Raw genomic sequence first — 19,087 nt, 5'->3', positions numbered from 1 at the left:
CGTGTAGCGCTCACCGGGGACCCGGCGACAGACTTGTGTGCAGGGTCGGTGTGGAAGCCGATGAAGTGGAGGGGTGCAGAAAAACAAGTTCACGGGCAGCACCGCATGCATAGAGGCACAGGTCAACGACGGCAGCGTAGCGCTGCGGGTTGCCGCTGGGCAAGCGCTGAGGAGCACTCGCCCTTCCAGCTGGCCACTACGATGGGCGGGCGCCCACACCATAGGAAAGCCATCACAAGGCGACAGTAGGTACACAGAGACGAGAGGGAAGGATTACTTGCGGTACACTCAAGCTCGTTGAGAGATGCGCGCATGAAACACACACGCGCACGCCCCCCCCTTCTTCTTCCTCTCTCTCTCCGTATATCGCGTAATCTGTTTCTCTGTATGTCTATGCGAGGGGTGCGCTGTGGGCACTCCAAAAAGCTTGCGCGGAGCTGGTACCCGCGGGTGCTTAAGCCGGGGCACGGTCATACCGCACCCGTAACTGATCCTTGGCGTACTGCAGCAGCTCCTCCATGTTAGGCTCGAGCAACGGGGCGCCTCTGTTCATCATCTGATCAGAGACAGTACCCTCATTTGTGGCAATAGTTTTTTGTTGAAGGCAACGACAGCTCAGTGCACGGAGCGCTTCCTCGATGCGGCTGCGGACGACCTTCCAGCGCAGTTGCGCAATGTCCGTCTTGCTGAGCCCACGAAAGAGGTCATCGAGTGCCTCATCGATGGCCAGACGCTGCAGCGCGGCACTTTTTGCATTCCGCTCAGGCGAACCGCTCGCGGAGTTGCTCAGTGGGTCCGGGGTGCTGAAGCTCTCCTCCACGGCGGACTCGGTTCCAACTCGTTCCGGCACGCGGCTCTCCGGCACCTCAGCGACTTTATCCTCGCATGACAACCTGGCCGACGGCGAAAGGGAAACAGCTGCGCTGGCCTCCGGTGACGGAGAGCGTGCGCGCTTTCGGTTCACAGGCAGCGGCGCAGCAGCATCATCAGTCGCCACTCCGTATGTTGCAGCAGCGCTGGGGATGCGGTACACCTCTCTGGTATCGAGCGTGCCGCCAGTGCGGGCGGTCGACGAGGCACGCGGAGTGGCCTGGCGGCTACTGCCTCGGCTGTCATTGCCCGCTCCAGGGGCGCTACCGCAAGCAGTGGGCACCCGAAATGGCGCATTGGTGGCCACGCGAACGCCGTCACTGAGGTAAACCGTCTCCAACAGTCTCTGTGGATTGGCGCGCGACGTGCGCACAAAGAAGGATGGCAAGAACACTGCACCCGGGTATCGCCGCAGGTCCTCGGCCCGACTCTGACGCTGGCCAAGGCACTCCAGTAGCACGCGACTCGCAAGGTCGCACATGACGCGGCACGCGTCGCTCGCCGGGGCCAGCGCATCGTCTGCTTGCTTAATCTTGCTCAGCAGCTCCACCACAAAACCGGCGCACTGCGTTCCGTGACGGAGAAGCTCGGCGATGAGGAGATGCCACACGCGCTGGAAGCTAACGAAATGATTCTCTGCCCCCTCGCTCGCGTAATACGGGTGGTGTGCGAGGAAGAGGACAATGAAAGGAATGGTATACTCCCAGTAGCAGTAGAACGCTGACGGCGATGAAAGCGAGGCACCTTGGCTCGCCTGCTTTGCCCGCAGGTGATCCCCGACCCTCTCTACCAGGCCACGAAGTCGGTGATAGGAGCTCTTCGAGTCCTCGCTGATCGCGGTCAGCAGCAGCAAGGCAGCCACCCGCATGTCGCACGTGCGGTGAAGGAGATGGCCTGCCAGCTTCGCCTGCGCCGCACGGCGCACATGCATGTTCTCTTCCACAGAGAGAACGACCGAGACAGCCAGCTCCCTGCCGATGTCCGGCGTCGGGGTCAGCAACAGCTTCACAAGCTGCTTCTCCAAAGCGGCACGGCACTGGCAGCTGCCAATGCCGATGGGTCCGCATCGCCCTGTCGCCGTTGACATAGAGGCCTTGTATCCTTGCAGGAGCGCGTCCACGGCGCATGTGACGGCATGGGAGCGGCGGCCGCCGGCGTCGGACGATTTCGGGCAGCTCAGCGCCAGGGCCACGATAGCCTTAGCCGAACCATCGACGATAGCTGCAGCGACTGACATCGTGGTGTTCAAAGGCGACGAGGAGAGAGCACCGTACCCCGACTGTCGTGCAGTATCGGCACTGTCCTCCGCCGCCGCAGACGCTGAGGGGTGCATCTTGAGTTTTGCCCGCCCCGCCTTGCTGCACGCGTCCTCAACTGCGGCAATAAGCAGCGAGGAGAGGGACAGCAGCAGCGCAGGAAGGGCTATTTCGGCTGTGGCGGCGCTGGTTGCCACTTTGGAGGACGCTGTCGAGGGCTGTAGCAGTAGCGCCGCCGCTGCGCGTGAGGTGCAGTCGTCGCTGCTGCTGCCACTACCGCAGCGGGCAAGGGCTCGGACGCTCGCAAGCCAAGCGACCGTCTTGACGTCATTGGTAAGCGCTCGCCCGCCAGCAAGGCGCTCCGCCAGGGTCGATGCGAGAGACAGCAACGCAGCCTCTGCTCCGGTGTTGTAGCCAGGAGCGCGCAGCAGTGCGACGAGAGTGCGCGTCGCTTGCTTCGCCAGCTGCTTCAGCGCCGCGAGGGCGTCTCCACTACCGCAGCTGTCGTTGCCCGGCGCCGCCGCGGAGGAGGCGAGAGAAGAGGGTATGGACTGCTGCACGGGCAACGAAGCGAGCGCCATGGCACGAAGGGTGCCGATCAGCGAGTCCTGCAGAGCAGATGCCGCACCCGCGGTGGGAGTTGCACGTGCGCTCGCCACTGCGGCAGCAGCCGAGGCCCATTGCTGAAGCACTTGCAGCAGCAGCGTGCACCAGCTTGGCGGAGGTCCGACGGATTGCTTCGCGGCGGCTTGGAGTGCATCTGCAAGCCCTTCGGTGCACAGGGCGCCAAATGACGGTGATGCGGCGGTGAGAAGCAGCAGCGCTCGCAACACGCCGGCAGCGCTGGCCCCATCCACCACAACTTCGTCGCGGGCGCTGGTGTAGATGCTGATGCGCAGTCGCTGCACTAGACCCGCTATGTGAGCAGGTTGCACGGCGAAGGCCATCTGAGGCACCAGTGTCTGCTTCACGAACGCGAACTCGTCGGCACCGACACGACCTTGGAGCGAGTGCAGAAGCATTTCACGCACCTCCACCCAGTCTGTATAAGTTGCGTCGCATGCGCGCAGCAGCGCTCGCCGCACCGTGTCCTCCTTGGCGCGGAAAAGCGCCTCCCACTCTCCCTTGCGCGCCCCTGTCGTCTCCTGTAGGAAAGTGAGGAGTCGATGTATGGAGTGGATGCGCTGCTGACCCTCTGCCGACCGAACATCGCCGCCGCTCTCCCTCATCGCGGCGTGGAGCTCGAGCAGTCGCCTGATGGCAAGGCGCAGCTGCGGTTTCTTCTGAGAGAGCCGAAGAAGCTGTGCGAAATGGGCAGCGTCAACGTGCTGGCAGAGCTGCACAAGGGCGTCCACGTACGCCAACACCGCGGGATCCGCCGCGCCGGGGAGGTGTCTTGCTGCCAGCGCACTACTCCCAACAACGCCCTTCGCCGAGCTCGCTGACGCGCCAAAGCCGAGCAACGCATCGCCCTCATCGAACTTGCCCAGGCTCAGGGGGCGCTGCTTTGGCAGCGGCTCCCCCACAGCAGCGCTTCTCTCCGAATGAGGCAGGGCATCTGTGTTGGGTTGGAGAAGCGCGACTCGCGATGTCGGCGCGAGCCATCGCGTCAGGGTGGCCTGCGTGGCCCCAGCGGCGCTCGGAGACGAGTTCGGCAGCAAGCAGGAGATCGGAGCAGTCAACAGGCTCTCCACCACCGCCTCTGCTGTCAGCACTGCTGTTCCTGTTGACGGAAATGACCAAGCGGCGTCAACGCGCACGGAGTCCAGGACCGCGTTCGGTATCCACGGGAGGCGGTGCTCGCGGTACAGCCGTGTCAGCCCGTCCACCGCGGCGCAGCGGACGCGGCGGTTCTTGTCAAGAGCGCGCAGGCCCAGCGTGCGCGAAAGGAAATCAGAGGTGCTGCACGTGGAAGAGAGCGCCGCCCGCTGTCCTTCGCAAAGATCACCGATGTCGATGCTGCCTCGATGGGGTGCAGGCTGAAGGAGCAGTGGAGTCGACAGCGCTGCTTCGGTTACTGAGGCAACTGCCTGCTTGCGCACAAGGACGTGAGGGTCGGTGAGCAGTCGCTCCCAGCATGGCTGCAGCGCTTGCCAGAGCTCCTGCAGTAGCGACTGCGCACGCGAGGGGTTGGCGGTTAAGCTGCTCGGGTGACCGCTGTCATGGTCGCTGCCAGGCCTTGCATAGACGCCATAGCGCTGAACCAACATTGCGGAGAGTCGCGCGGCATCCATGCGTATGTTGGGCTTCGCATCATGAAAGCGGTTCAGCAGAGGGCCCATGAACGTCGCCCTGTATGTCTGCACTGCCGCTTCATTGGCAGCGAAGGCCGCGCTGAGGCCGCGCAGCAGCAGCAGGCGCACTTCAGGGCAGGAGTGCTCGAGATACGGCGCGAGAGCGGGGATCAGCTGATCTGCCAGCTCTACGTGCAGCTCTATCAGCGCGACGAGCACCTCCATCACGTACGCCATCGCCTGCAAGCCTCGGCGCTTGCGAGTTGGGGGCACCTCCCGTGGTGCTTTCACTCTCGTACCACGAAGCTGCTGCAGCCGCTGCTGGTGCGGCTCTTCCTCGTCCGTGTCGCTGCCGCCGCGCCTTTCCTCGCCTTGCAGGTCCTCGTCCTCCGACTGAAGTGTGTCGGATGCGAGCACCTCGGCAAGGCCCTCCTCAAACTCCCCCACCGCCCAGGCCGCGATAGCCGGTTGCAGCACGTCCATCTGCTCCAGTAGCAGGTGGGCCGCGATGAGAGCGCCACCGGGGCCACACTGCGCTGGCAGATGGCGACTCTGTCTCGGGCCAAGAACAGTAGCGGAGAGGGAGGACAACGATGACGCCGACGGCGACAGCAGCTGTAACGTGGAGGATGCAGCGACGAGTTCCTGCAAGATGGGCGCGAGCTGCGCTGGTGTTACAACGCTTGTGGAGCAAAGAATGTCTTGAAGCACCTGTGCCATCTCGCCGCACGTAGCCGTGCTCGCCTCAGTGCCGCTGCTGCCGCCGTGGGCAACGCTTCCCGGCTGGGCGGCTGCCTCGGAGGATGCGCAACGGACAGCCTGAAATACGTACAGCAGCGCCTGCTGAGTCTCTTCCGATGCCAGCGTGCAGTGAGGGAGGAGGTGGCGAAAGATGCGTGCCTTGGCCGCACGCTCGATCAGATATGCCACGCGCTGTAGAGACTGGCGCCGATGTACCGTCGACGACGGCGACGTGTTCGAAGGGTTCGGTTGCAGCCCGGCAAAACATGCGCAGACGCAGTGCAGGACGTCCGCACAGCGCCCCACCGGAAACGGCAGCGATTCCACTCCCACACTCTCGGCCACGTCGAAAGCGTCCTCGTCCTGTGTGTTGGCAACGCTCCCGCTGCTCCTAGAACCGAGGTAGGCAAGTTCGCTGTTGCCGCTGTGGCACCACTGCCAGTGCTGCTCGCAATGTAGGCGCACAGCGTCGCATACGAGGCAGCCCACGAGTTGTGAGACGTCAGGAATCGGGCTACGGAGCAGCCGAGGGGTCAGCAGCTCTTCGATATAGGCGGCTGAGAAAGGATTGCCTGTTCGTGACGCTGCCGCCAAGGAGAGCGCGCGCACAGCGTCGCACGCGCTCATGAGATAGGAGAGCAAGCGACTGTCTGAGGTGGCTCGCAGCTCTTCGGCAGAGAATGTGGGGAGCGAATTAGAGGGTGGAAGTGACGACACGCGCGCTCCTTCACTACCCTTAGCTACAGCAGTGGTGCCCTTTGAGGCGCGCGAGCGGGATGGGGCGGGCATGGCGGCTCTCGAGATCGAGATGGAGGCACACCGCTCTGCACCGCACGTGCTGCGATACGAAGTAGTGGCTGCGCCTCGGGCGAGGAGGCGACGGATCCTCGCTGTAAATACGGCGCTACGCAGCGCGGGGGAGGAGCAGGCTCTATGTGATGACCAAAGTGCGAGAGCAGAGGGGGGAGACGTAGAAGAGAGAGCAGCCAACACGCTGTGACGGCTTCTCTTCGTCTCCTCCTCCGGGCGTGTTGGGTGCGGCGGCGGCGGCGAGAGAGAGAAAAGGGATGTTGGGGCTGTGCCCCGGGTATCCCCGTTCTTTGCACGAGGAAAGATCTATGCAATAGAAAAGGCGGTGAGCCGAAGCGCGGAAATATGCACCTGCGCAAGTGTGGCCCTCTGAATAGGGGGGAAGGGGGAGGAAGCTGACGTGCTCCCTGTCTGTCTCACTGTGTGCCCTCCCTTACGTCAAGCCCAGCAAGGGACTGTCTCCCACCGCCCCGCTCGTCGGCGTATGCGGCGGCGTACGTGATTTGTGTGCAGTGGTGCTGCCCTCTGTGGCACGAGAGCACGTGCGGAAGCTGAAGTCGTAATGGATGCAGAAAGCGAGAGAGAGGGGAGGAGCAGGGAGGCAGTTCTGCGGGCCCCCTTGGTGTGCACAGGATATCTGCTCCAGAGAATGAGCGCCTTTCTGCGCATCTCCCAGCACGTGAGATCGTCAGACGCGCGAGCAACGCTGCGTGCGACACAGCCGTGAGGGGACGCAAAGGATGCGTTGACGCATACGCTACAGTACAGAGAGGAGGGCGAGCCTGTGGTGGACGGCGTCCACTACCGCACACCTTGCACAGGCAGACAGGCAACCGATGAAGCGTGTGCGTATGTGTGTGTGTGTGTGTATCTCCGCTACTCTTCTTCGCTGCATAGGCATTTCGTTTTTTTAATTTTTTGTTGCTGCTCTGCGCTCGATGTGGAAGGGGAGGGACGGAGCGGATGTGCAGCACATGCGGGAGAGATGAACGGCGGCACGAATGGAAATGCGCATAATGCCGTTAACCATCATGGCAGCCCGGGGAGGGGAGGGGAGGGAGAGCGATCGTCGCAGCGGTGCTCTCGGCGTAAGGACTGCCCTTTCCGTCATCATCGCTCGAGCCGTCATGCAGGCGCGCCAGTGAGACGGCGCTGATGTGTACGGCAGTCATATGATGGCCAACAGATGCGAGCGGTCATGATGCGCTGCGTGAGAGAGAGAGAGCATGTTTGGCGATGCTACGCTGGTCTTCGTGCGTGGCGCAGTGGGGGGAAGGGTGTGCTGCCTCGCGCATATATCCAGCTGCAGTGGCGGTTTTGGTATGCACTGGGGCGGATGATGCCGTGTGATGCAGGCGCGACTGCCCTTGCATCTGTTCGACGTGAAGATGAAGCGCTGCGCGTAGCTGCGATTCATGTGCCCCGGCCTCTGTACAAGATGAGCGAGAGAGCAGCACATAATCAGGAGGGCGTCGCGGAGGGGGTCGGCGCCAGCGGCGCCCTCTTCCCCGAGATGGCTGCTGGACGGAGCGGTGACGCTAAAGCTTAGGCCAAACACTAGCCATCGGCAGTTGGTGGCCAAAGTGGCTGCTAAGCACTTTAGTGAGCGACGGCTGCACGGCAAGTGCGCGCCTCGCGCGTCGGCGCCCCTGAAGGGAAAGTGTGTAGGAGCCGGCGTCACGTCGCCGGCTCCTCGCGCGATGACCGCACACACGTGGAAGGGTGCCCGCTGCATGTGCTCGCAGCAAGCGGCACACGTCTTCGGTCTACCAGTAGGAGCTTGGGCAGGAAAGCATGTGCTACGCGGTGCGGGCACAGGGAGTGGGACGGCTGGAATCAGTGCCTCGTATCGCGCGAGGTGGCAGAAGGCATGTGCAGCTCATGATTGCCAGTGTGCAGTGCTTTGCCGAGTCGTATCGTCCTCCTTGGGCGCCTCGCTCACGTAAATGGGCTCAAGGCCGTCGCAGGCCTGCTGCGCGAACTCCGGCGACGCTACCGCGGCGGTTGCCCTTGCTGGCTTGCCTGCAAGGCTAGCGTGCTCGCGGCTGCACCCAACAGAGGCCTCTGCTCTCCACGCACCGCCAGTCTATGCTCCAGTAAGCGACCGATTCGCGCCACCAATGTCTGCCGCGTGTATGACACTCATGAGCGAAAGCGCTCATGAGCCGTAAAGCAGCGCTTCGTAGCTTCGTCGAAACTGCGAGATGCGGCGGCGAGTCAGCTGGGGAAGTGGTATTGGGGGGGGAGGCGCTGCTAACGCGCGCAGGGACAGGAAGCGTGTGTATGTCTCTCTGCGGTCAAGTGCGGCACACGCGCCCCTACACACAGAGAGAGAGCAGGGGGGTTAACAGAAGACGCGGCATGGTGCGCCAAAGGCTGCGTCTCACTCGCAGGAGGAGGCGCCGGAATTCCAAGCGAGTCACCGCGCATGCCGGCAGACACGGCGAAGAGAGAGAAAAGAGATGAGGCGAAGAAAACGTCATCACTGGAAGCGAACAAGACGTGATAGATGCCATTGCATATGCCGTGCAGAGCAACCCATATTATAACGGCGCATCCACGAGACATCCACGTAGACAGAAGTAAATTCAGTGAGTGCTCGGCTGCCCCACCTTGTGAGTCTTGTGCGGATGCGCTTCCGCCTCCGTACAATGACTGCGCCTCGATGCAGTCCCAGCCTCGCCACCCCTTTCCTTCTCCGCCTCAAGAGGCGCGTATGGCGCGCATACCGTTTTTTTCCCTTCCCTCCCTCTCTCGTCCGTTTCTTTTTTTTTAACGCGCCCCCTTTTTTTCGGGCGCTTCATCCCCCCCACACGCACACACCTCCCCCACTCACTATCCATCAGGGGGCCACCGACGCTCCGACGAAAGAGGAAGACTCAGCGCGGACTCCTCTCCGGCCCCAAGCGCCCTCGAAGGCCGCGGTGCCGAAGAGCACCTCAGGCGAACACGAGGGGGGGAGGGGGCGCAGTGTTGGTCGCCGGCATTCGTGCGCGTGCGTGTGACACAGACCATCATAGTCTCACAGAACGGAAAAGGGAAGCCGCGAAGAGTTCCCATGCGCGTCCGGAGAGGCTCTTGTAGGAACGCGTGCCGTTAGCCGAGGCAGAGAGGCCTGCGAGAGGTGGTTGTGGATGCCCATTCGAAGAGGCTGGATGGTCGGGGGAAAGGCGGCAGAAAGAAGGACAAATGACCTCCACAGAAGAGACGCTTGCGGCTATGTGACGCGAACGGCGCGGGGCGAGTCCAGTCCAAGGCGGTCTACCGTGTCACACCGGATCGCCAGGATCAGCCAACCATCACCTCGCACAGCATCAGCCTCCCCCACCTTTCCACCATCTCCCCCGCCACGCCGGCACGAGCTGCCACCCTCGTCTCTCTGCCCCAACGACCGTTTCGCGCATCTCAGAGGAGGCGGAAGAGGCGTAGTTTCCGGCGCCCCTCCACACACACACACACACCATGATCGGGCCAGCGCGCCACCGATGCGGCAGCCGACCAACGCCTCCGCTGGGGATCAATCCCGCACACACGTTATTCAGCACTCAGTACTCCCCCTCCCCCCGCCCCTACATCCAGCGCATCAGGGCGACTCGATGAAGTGAAGGAGTGAGCGCAAGACAAAGCGCTCCATCTCGTTCGGCGCCTGCGTCCACTCGCTCCACGGGCATCCAAGGAAGCCAAGATGACCGCCGGCCGGCATCTCCACGTAGATGAGCCCGCCAGGGTGCCGGTCAATGAGGTGCAGCCAAAGCGGCGCCGGTTGTGGGGTGCCACAGACAGGGTCGTTGGCGGCTACCACACAGACCTGTGGCGTGTGGGAGTGGTGGAGTCGGCGGAAGTTGCTGGCGGCGGCGTAGTACGCCTTAGCACCGGGGAAGCCAAAGTGCGGTCCCGTGATGTATTCGTCGAAGTCCTGCACAGTGCGCAACCGCTTCACCAGCATCGAGGCGCCGCCTGCAAAGATCTTCTTGTCGACGCCGGGCAGGTCCTGTAGCACTTTCTCATGTCGCTTGTAGTAATCCCGAAGCCCCTTAAGCAGAGTCGAGCCGTAGAGGAACTGCGTCAGCGGCATGCGCAACGCCGCCGCCCCATCGCGCACGTTGTGTGGAGAGGTGATGGAGTAGACAGCATCGAAGCCGCTTGGCGCCTCCGCCTCCCCCTGCTCACTCACATAGTTCGTCACGATCAACCCACCCAGCGAGAAGGCGACACCGATGATCGGCAGGGCGTCTGCATCATCATGCTCGCTCTTCAGCGGTGGTCTGCGGCACCGGAAGCGCTCCTGCATCCGGTCACGTGTCAAGTAGGTTTGCATCAAATAACGAAGGTCCTTCGTGAAGAGCGCGCTGAAGATTTGCGGCTTCTCCAGCGGAGTGTCTGCCACACCACGCGCGTTCAGCACACAGACGGCCATGTTTGCCCCCATGAGCTGTCGCGCCATGCGGCGTACATAAGACTCTCGAGAGCTCCCTGTGAGCCCCGGCAAAATGACGACGAGCGCGCGCACGCACACGGTCGCAGAGCCGACGCTTGCCGTCGCGGCAGCCGTCTCCGCGTTTGCCGGTAGCCACCAGTCAAGGCAAATAGGGTTGCCATCGTACGACGGCACCACTTCGCGCTCCGGCGCGCGAAGGTCGAGGGGTGGCCGAAGCGCACCGAGGATAGTGTGCACGTGGCCATTGTACAACGGTCCGTTGTACCGCAGGCACGCCGGCGATGCATCGTCGAGCGATTTCGATACTACGCCGTGGCGCGCGATGGGGTTCGACAGCTGCGCCTCGGTGACCCCAAAGCGCTCCCTCACGCGCGCTCGCGGCGACACTGCGCCACTACCGGCTGGGCCGAAAATGTGCACGCGCCGCTCTTCGCTTGGGTCCTGTGTGAAAAGGCTGGCGCCGAGCAGGGCCGAGAGCACCCGAAGCGGCTCCCGCACACATGCGATCCACAGCCAACGCGGAAAGGCGTACAGCATCACGTGTACAGCCACGTGAATGCACGTGAAGGCTGTCGCGTACAGCATGACAAGCGAGCATGAAAACAAGAAAATAAAAGGAAAGACACAGACGGAAAAAGAGATCGCGCCGCTTGAAGGGGAAAGGCGAAGCGGCAATCGGAGGGCTGAGTCGCGGGCCGCCCCGTCTCCTCCTTCCCTCTATCTCCGCCCTCTAACAGAGAGAGAGAGACACCACCACCACCCTGATGACAAGGAGGTGGCCAGAACGCTTGCTCGGTGAGACACGTTTATTGGTGAGCGCCTTCATAGGAAGGATGATGCAGATGGGAGCCCCCCTGCGCAGTAGCGCAACACTAGACTTGCGTGTGTCTGCCTGCAGCAGCTACGAGGCTGGCGCGCACTCGAGGAAAGGGGAATGCGGATGGGAGAGGGGAGCGGCGATGCTGATCAATGCACACCCGCTCTAAGAGAGAGAGGAAGGGAGAGATGGCGGCCTGTCTCCCTCCGGTGTTCGGAGAGCCGTGGCCACCAGCAGCCATTACGCAGAGAATGCGCGCGATGGCGGAGTGAAGGGAGGCGGAAGGGGAAGGGGGGGGCACTGCAGGCGATTGGTGGAAGCGGGTCTATGAGAAGCTCGGGCTGATGGTCGAAACGGCAGCGACATCGCAGAGCTCGCACGCCACGCGTGTGAAGGCAGGCGGAGGCAGTGATGGGCTGATGTTGACCGGCGAAACCCTCGGCACCCGAGCACAACACACGCACAGGCACGCCGCGCTTCACTCAGCTCTCTCATTCAGCCTCGCGCGCTCCCTCTTTCTCGGCCGGCGTGAAAGAGTGAGCGAGGGGGAGGCGAAGAAGAGAAGCACTTGCACCCCATCTAGAGCGCTCACGAGGGAGGGAGGCGCGTGCGCCCAGTTGCCTTGGCTAGACCGAGAGATATATTGTGTGTATTGCTTCACGTTAGCCATTCATATTAACAATGGAAAGGGAAAAGAGAGGCGGCTGACACGCACATGCACGCGCGCACACACACACATACACAAAGGCAGGGAGAGGGAGAGGGAGAGGGAGAGGCAGACGGATAGATGGGCAGGAGTGGACGCTGAGTTTTCGCATCATCCACTCCTGTCTACTTGAGGTTATCTGTGTGCGCAGCCATGCCCAGCCGCGCCTTGAGTCAGGCGTGTACGCGGGTGTGCTCATCTAGCCGATGATACAACAGTGGTAGTTGTGCATGAACTCGGGTGTAAGTGTACGTGTGTGCGTGTGTGTGGGGGGGAGGGGAGGGGAGGGGGCAAATGTGCGTCTGAGCACACATCCATAGGCCGCTGAGCTACGAGGAGAGGGAGGCCGATGCCACACGGCTGATGAGGGAGTCCGCTAGCCAGCAACAAACGGGGAGAGCCAACGAACAACAACAAAAAGGGCAACACACACGCACACATCGGCACACCAATGGAAAAGAAAAGGGAAGCGCGAGAGAAAGAGAGAAGCCGTGAGTACAGCAACCACACGGAGGAGAAAAGGAGAAGGGGAAGATGAAGAAGATGAAGGTGAATCGCCCACACCCACAGAGACAGAGACAGAGACAGAGAGCAAAGGCGCACGTACACGCAGGAAAAACGAAAACACACACACAAACACATTGGGAGTGGGGGAGGGGGAGGGGCGGAAGAAGTCAGCAAAGCTAAAAAAAGAAGGGAAGGGAAGGGAAGGGATGGGGGGGGCGTGAGAGAAGCAGGTGGCCAGCCCACCGAGCGACTGGAGCGAGGGACGGGGAAGGGAAGAGAGAGGAGTGTGTTGACAAGATGCAGCGATGGCATAATGCAACGCAGCAAAGTACAGGCACCAGTGCGCACACGAAAGGCGACCAAAAAAAGCACCAACAGCAAACGGAACGGAGAGGGAAAGGAGGGGAAGGGGGGAAGGGGGCAACGGAGGGCTGCGTGTCAGAGAGCGTCAACGAGAAACGGTCGTCCCGAATGAAGCTTGAGCAAAGGGTGTCGGGGAGGGAGGAGGGCGCCGTGACAAGACACACAAACGCACAGAGGCTGGTAGACAGAGATGCGCCTGCCCTCCCTCTCCCCCTGTGTCACTCTCTCTCGCCCCACCACAACGTGTATAGAGGTTGGGTGAGAGGGTGAAGAGGAACGCTGCACCAAGACAGGCCAGCGAAGCAAGTCACGCCAATAAGGCGCTGGACGTCATCTGCCCCTGGCAAATCGTGTGGCTGTGGCCGACCGCGCGCACATCCGACTCTATTATGGCAGCGGCAGAAGCCCCCTCGTGATACGTCACTGCTTCTTTTCCCTGCCCCTATTTTTCGTCGTCACTTCTCCCCGCCAAACGCACCTGTTGCCATGCTACCCACCTCCCCACACACACACACAGACACACTAGCACGCGTGCAAAAAAAAAAGGAAGAGAAAGCGCCCTTCATCTCCTGCCATTCGGCACCTGCACCAGCTGAAACGCGTCGCCCCTTCCCCTCCTCCCTCTCTTCTTCCGCCCCTTCACTCCGGCATCCGAGTGTAGCGAGAGAGAGAGGCACCAAAGCAAGTAAACGGAAAAGAAGAAGATGCCAGTTGCAGAACCGTGCGCGCTCCACTTCTACACACCCGTGACCATCCCGTGCGTCTCCCTCCCCCCAAACCTCTCCTCCCTACTCCTCAGGTGCGCCATTGAAGGCTCGTCGAAAAGCTCAAGATCTCGTTGGGGGTGTGCGGCCGTGGAGGTAGGAGTGCCGAATGCGGCTGCGGTGGAATGTCGTTCGGGCTACCGTGGCGCCCGACACCCATTCCATAGATGCCGTTCGCAGCCGGGGTGGACATCGGTGTTGTTGAGAAAGGCGATGGCGAGTGGCCCGATAGGTCGTGCGCACTGCCGCTGGAGAAGCCGGGCGGGTCACTTTGATACATCGAAGAGGACGGCGCCCCCGCCAGCCCAGGATGCGCGCCAGCTGTTACGGTGAAGGCGAAGCCGATACCACCGGTGTTGCTGTTGCTGTGACTGCCGCTGGTGTTGCCTGCACCATTGCACGACGCTGACGGGGTCGTGCGACCAACACTTGCCGCCGCTGCCGGCGCGGTCGGCGGAGGCGACGGGCTGAAGGGCTGGGCATTGGCATCCAGAGACGTGTACATATTGATGGGGACGCTGTGGTTTGGGCTGGCGCCGCCTCCCCCCGCGCTGTGGGGGGCATGGCTAACCGGGTTGGTGCTGAAGAGGGATGGGGCAAGTCCGAAGGAGAGCCCGCCGCCGCTGCCGCTATTGCCCACCGCAATGCCCCCGGAGACGCCGTTGCCACACGGCAATGGCATCCCGGGGCTCCCAATCGGGACGCTGATGGCAGAGGCAGGGCTGCTTCGACTCCCCACCGCAGCAGGCGCGTTGTTCACCACCCCAGGCGAAGGCGGCAGCATGGGTGGCACATTCCCCTGAAGTGACGGCGTGGCGCCATGTGCATTGCCACTCATGCCGTTCATGTGCGTGTGTCCGCTGCCAATGGCCCCGACGGTGGCTCCAGGGCTGGTGCTGCCGTTGGCGCTCCCGAGACTGCTGCTGCTTCCCAAGGTCATCTTTGGCTGTGTGGAAAAGACCGGCGTCGCGCTCGCCATACCGCTGCTCGGCGACCCACTCATCGGCGCACGTGCAGAAAAGGGATCCGTGCCGAACGCGCCAAGGCAACGGGAGCCGCCTGCGAGCGTTGGCATGCCAGGAACGCCCCCAGCGCTTGAGCCAAACAACGATGACGACGGGCCAGCAGACAGCACCGCTGATTGCTGCTGTTGCTGCAACGGCGCAGCGGTCGCCGCAATCGGTGTCGACTGCAAAAAACTGCCAAAGTCGTTGATAGCGAGGGTGTCGTGGTGCGTCGTCGAGGACGTCGGCTCCAGCACGCGCTTCAGTGCCGTCCATTGGCTCTGCTCCGCCTTCTTGGCCTCCTTCCGAGCCTGCCGCGCGCGCTTCTCGACAATACGAGCCTCGGCCGCCTTCGTCTCTGCCTCCAGCCTCGACAGCTCCTCCTCGCCCGATTCCAACTTGCTCAGCAGCGACGATAGCTCAGCCTGGTGCTGCGCCAGCTTCTCCGCCGTTTTCTCACCCTCCCTCTCGTCTTTGTTCTTCTCCCTATTGAGCTTCGCGATGTGCTGCTGCGCAGCGTGCACGGACTGGCTGAGCTTTTCCACCTCTTTCACCAACTCAGGCGTCGGCCCCACCTTCGCCAGCAGCGCCTTACGCTCTCGGTCCTCTGCCCGCTGGCGCGCACTGTGTGCCTCGCGGCACTCGTCGTTCTGCAGGTGGCGGTAGTCCCACTTCGCCGTTTCCTCGATCCCGGCACGGGCGGCTGCCTCGCTGTCACTGACACGACGCAGCGCCGCGTACAGCTCCGCGTCCGGGTCGTCCTTTGACTCGCCACCGTCTGTCTTGCCCTCGGTCGAGCCGCTCACGCTAGGCTCCGGGTCCTCGTTCGTCTGCTTCGAAGGTGCTTTACTGTTCACGTTTGATGCAGCGATGCCATCCAGCGGTGCCCCGTCCACGCTGCTCAGCTGCAGCGAGAACTGGAACACGAGTCGGTCGTCAGCCTTATTGTACGTGCGGTAGCCGTGTTGCAAAGTTGTTGGCGAGCTAAGCGCAACGGTCAGTTCAATGAAGTCTTGCGTGAAGCCCACCATCTCACCCGGTGCGGCTGTCACCTGCTGCTCCACGAAGAGGGCGGAGCTGGCGCGCACATCGTCGGTGGCGCCCGTCGCAGCTGCATCCTTCTCCTCCCCAGCCGCGCCGTTTGCACCTGCGTTGCCACCGCCACCCTTCTTCTTCTTTTTCGGCTCTGACGTGCGAACGAGAATGTGAAGCGATAGCGGCGTCGTGTGGCGGTGCCACACCTGAAACCGCAGCTCGCCCTTGTCGCTCACGAGTGCGGCACGCCACTTGATCTTGTTGCAGCTGAAACGGTTGCTGAGCAGCCGCTCGCGCAACATCCGCCCCATATTACTGGCGTTGTCGATTGTGCACGTGTAGTTGCCCGGCGCGTGCTCGTGCACCTGCAGGCGAGGGATAAAGCTGAGGTGCGAAAACGAAAGCTTTCCCTCCTTCATCGGGTACAAGAACGCGGCCAGCTTCTCGGCAATCAGCTCCGGCATGATGTTGCAGTCGGTGTTGGCCGAGTCTGAGAGGGAGATGCGGAGCTCGCCGCACGTCTTCTCGAGCAACGGAAGCGGTTTGCAGGCGAAGAAGAGAAGTACGCCCACGCCGTTGATAGCGCGGTAGATGTCCTCGACATCGGCCTGCACGCAGCCGCCGAAGCAGCGGCTCACCTCCTCCAAGCTCGCAGCCGGCTGCGAAAACAGCTCCTGACGCAGGCGAAAAAGGAGAAGGTTGAATTGGCTCTGCGCCTCCTCGCGCGTGTAGCCGAGAAGCAGCGGCGCCTCTTTTTGCTGATTCCCGAGGTAGCTCCAGAGCATCGACACGGCCACGGCGGCGGCCTCGGTTAAGCAGTATCCCACTTTGGCACTGCTGAGTTCTAGCTCCGGCGAAGCCGCCCCAGACGCATCCGCGCCTGCCGGGTCACCAAGCAGAAGATCGCGCAGGCTACGAGACGTGTTTTCTGACACCTCGCCTTCTGCCAGCGCCTCGAGGGTGCTGCTGCTGAGCCCGCGAACTTGTTCGACGCGCTGCTGCAAGTCTGATAGGTTCGCCACACCGCTGGTTGCCATGTCCACCTCACGCGCCACAGCGACGGCCGCCGCTGCCGACGCCTCCCCCGCTTTGCCTGCACCGGCACCAGCGGCCTTGGCTGCTCGCTGCTGAAGCATCAGCTGGCTGATCAGCTGTGGGCTCAGGACATCGAGGAAGTTGCGAAAGTGGCTTGGCAGGCCGCTATCCATGTTGGCGCCGGCGCGCGCAGCGGTGCCACCAGCAGAGACAGATCGAAGACGGGACTCGGCATCGCCGGCCTTGACCTCCTGCGCCGCGGCCACCGAGCCGCCGCTGTTGCCTCGGCCCTTGCTCGTGGCCACCATCATGGCTCGGAACAGCTCCAGTTGGGTGAGGGGGTCTGAGTACGCAGACGGGTCGAAGCTAATGTCACCACTGCCGCCCGTTCCTTTGTCCCCCGCCCCGCCGCTGCCACCACGAGCGTAGTTGCCGATGCTGCGCTGCACCATTTCCAACATCTCATCCAAATTGTGTCGCCGACTGGCTGCAGAGGACGCGTCTCCATCACCTCCGCCGTCGCGGTACACGGCCCGAAAGACTTCATCGGCTGCTGTGCTGCTGCCGCTCCCGGAGTCCGCGTCGCCATCCTCGTCGTCAAGCACCTCGACCGTCGCAGGAGCCGCGCCACCGCCGCTGGAGCTGCACCTCGATGCGGTGCCAGCACCCGCTACCGCTCCCGTGCCGCCGGCCGAAGGCGCAAAGCAGGGCTGGCGCTGCTGCAAGTTAAACACCTGTGAGAGACGCTCGAGCGCGCCGGGCGAGATCTGCTCAACGCGACGGTTCGAATCGATGCCGCCAAAAAGCGACGCTGAGGAGGTCTCGCTCGGCGACGCTTCTGCGGCCTCGAGATGCTCAAAGAGAAGACCGCCATTCTGGCCGCGCCACAGCCCTCCCGCTACGCCGCCGCTGTTGCTGCTGCCACCACCACTGCCAGGCGTCTGCTGTAGCAGCTCACCGAGCTCGCTCATCAGTGCCGGAATGCTCGAGCTGACTTCAACGCCAATGAGTCGGTCCCCCGAGGTGGCGCGCGGTATCGAGCTGAAGGGTAGCGGTGGCGATGGTGTCGACGGTGCAGGCGCAGGCGAAGCCGTGGCGGTTACCGAGACCTTGGCTAATGAAGACGGTGACTTGCCAGCGCTGCCGCTAGTGCCGTTGAGCGTCTTGCACTGCGATTGCTGCTTGCTCGGCATGGCTCCTCCGGGCAATGCCAAAGGGCAAAGGGGAGAGCTGACGGTGGAGAAGACGGGCGTAAAGCAAGCGTACAATGGGGAAAAAAGGCAGCGAGTATCGATTTCAATCTCAGCGATGGGCACACGCACACATGCGCCGCAAGACGCCGTCACGAAGGTATTGATTCGTACCGGCCGTTCGACCACCACACACACACACCCTTGCAGTCGCTGCCGTGTTCTCAACTTCAATCCTGCGTTCTATGCTGCCCTCTGCTCACCACAGTGGGGTGAACGCTACTACTCTGTTACGACACGAGTCTCAGTAGCAGACGTCGACAGAAGGAAAGATACTGGCCTCGAGAAGAAAAAAAAACAGCAATCAATCGAGCAGGCGGAAGCGAAGGTGCGATGAGGTTGAGTCGACGGCCCCCTTCTTCCGACGAAGAAAAACGATCAGCAAAAAAAGGGGACCCGAACACGAGGAAAGCGGCTACACAAAGAAAGGTGTGCCGTGGCAACGACGCAGAAACCCTATTACCGAAAGCACTCACAAAAGGGGAGAGCGAGATGCAATGAGCTGCGCACCGAGGGGAGGAGGGGATGAGGTGCCAGCTCTTTGCGTGTGGATTGTGCACCGGGTATGTGCGTAGCTGAGCGCGTATATGTGCCTCTGCCCTCTTACGCGTGCTGGTGCGGACGTGTCCCTTTTCCTCTTTGGAACGAGTGGCCTGTGTGTGCGTGAACAGAGAAGATGTCAGGCAGTCGGGGGCTTGGGAATGATTATATATATATATATGTCCCGCCTCTCTTGTGTCCGTCCCTTTGGCCGTTGGTGTTCGCCGCCGTGATCCACCTGAGAACAACGTTGCGGGTGAGAGGAGAGGGAGCGGAGCACAGGGGGTACAGATAAAAGCGCACAGGTCCACGCACGGATCCACACCAATGTGTGTCGCACCCTTCCGACCAACGAAAAAGCAATTGCAGATGGGCCAAACAGAAAAAAAAGGAAGCGAAAGTGTATCGCGGCACCCGAAACGGAGAGGACACGCGCAGAGACGAAGTACAAAAAAGGGGAAAGGCTGACCGAAATGTGGAAACGAAAATAATAATAAAAAAAAGTGAGCCAAATCAGCGGAGCGAAGTAAAGCGAGAAGGAGGGACACACTCAGTGGGTGTGCGACACGGGTGGCGCATGCAACCGCGTTTTGATAGTGAGTGAAAGGGAAAGGAGACGGAGAGTGTGGCGTGTGGTGTGAGAAGGGGAGGAGAGAGAAGGGGGGAAGCGGTCGTGGTGGTGGGTGGGAGAGGGTGTACGGAGAGAGGGAGGGAGGA

At 62.1% G+C, this 19,087-nt stretch overlaps 3 protein-coding genes across 3 annotated transcripts; all 3 read right to left on the bottom strand.

Annotated features, from left to right (window-relative positions):
* Positions 1–454: 454 nt before the first annotated feature.
* Positions 455–5,890, bottom strand: LSCM1_06592 (uncharacterized protein; the record flags this gene model as incomplete). Its single annotated transcript, XM_067324007.1, has 1 exon — positions 455–5,890. One exon carries the CDS (start codon positions 5,888–5,890, stop codon positions 455–457), a length of 5,436 nt encoding a protein of 1,811 aa, XP_067180548.1.
* Positions 5,891–9,494: 3,604 nt separating this feature from the next.
* LSCM1_06591 (uncharacterized protein) lies at positions 9,495–10,934 on the bottom strand (the record flags this gene model as incomplete). The annotated part of the gene is made up of 1 exon (XM_067324006.1): positions 9,495–10,934. One exon carries the CDS (start codon positions 10,932–10,934, stop codon positions 9,495–9,497), a length of 1,440 nt encoding a protein of 479 aa, XP_067180547.1.
* A 2,603-nt stretch (positions 10,935–13,537) lies between these two features.
* On the bottom strand, positions 13,538–17,773 carry LSCM1_06590 (uncharacterized protein; the record flags this gene model as incomplete). Its single annotated transcript, XM_067324005.1, has 1 exon — positions 13,538–17,773. One exon carries the CDS (start codon positions 17,771–17,773, stop codon positions 13,538–13,540), a length of 4,236 nt encoding a protein of 1,411 aa, XP_067180546.1.
* Positions 17,774–19,087: the final 1,314 nt, after the last annotated feature.

This window comes from Leishmania martiniquensis, chromosome 11 (assembly GCF_017916325.1).
Source record: "Leishmania martiniquensis isolate LSCM1 chromosome 11, whole genome shotgun sequence".
NCBI classification, from domain to species: domain Eukaryota; phylum Euglenozoa; class Kinetoplastea; order Trypanosomatida; family Trypanosomatidae; genus Leishmania; species Leishmania martiniquensis.
The sequence above is the reverse complement of the archived record's forward strand: the minus strand, read 5'-3'. Positions and strand labels throughout refer to the sequence as shown.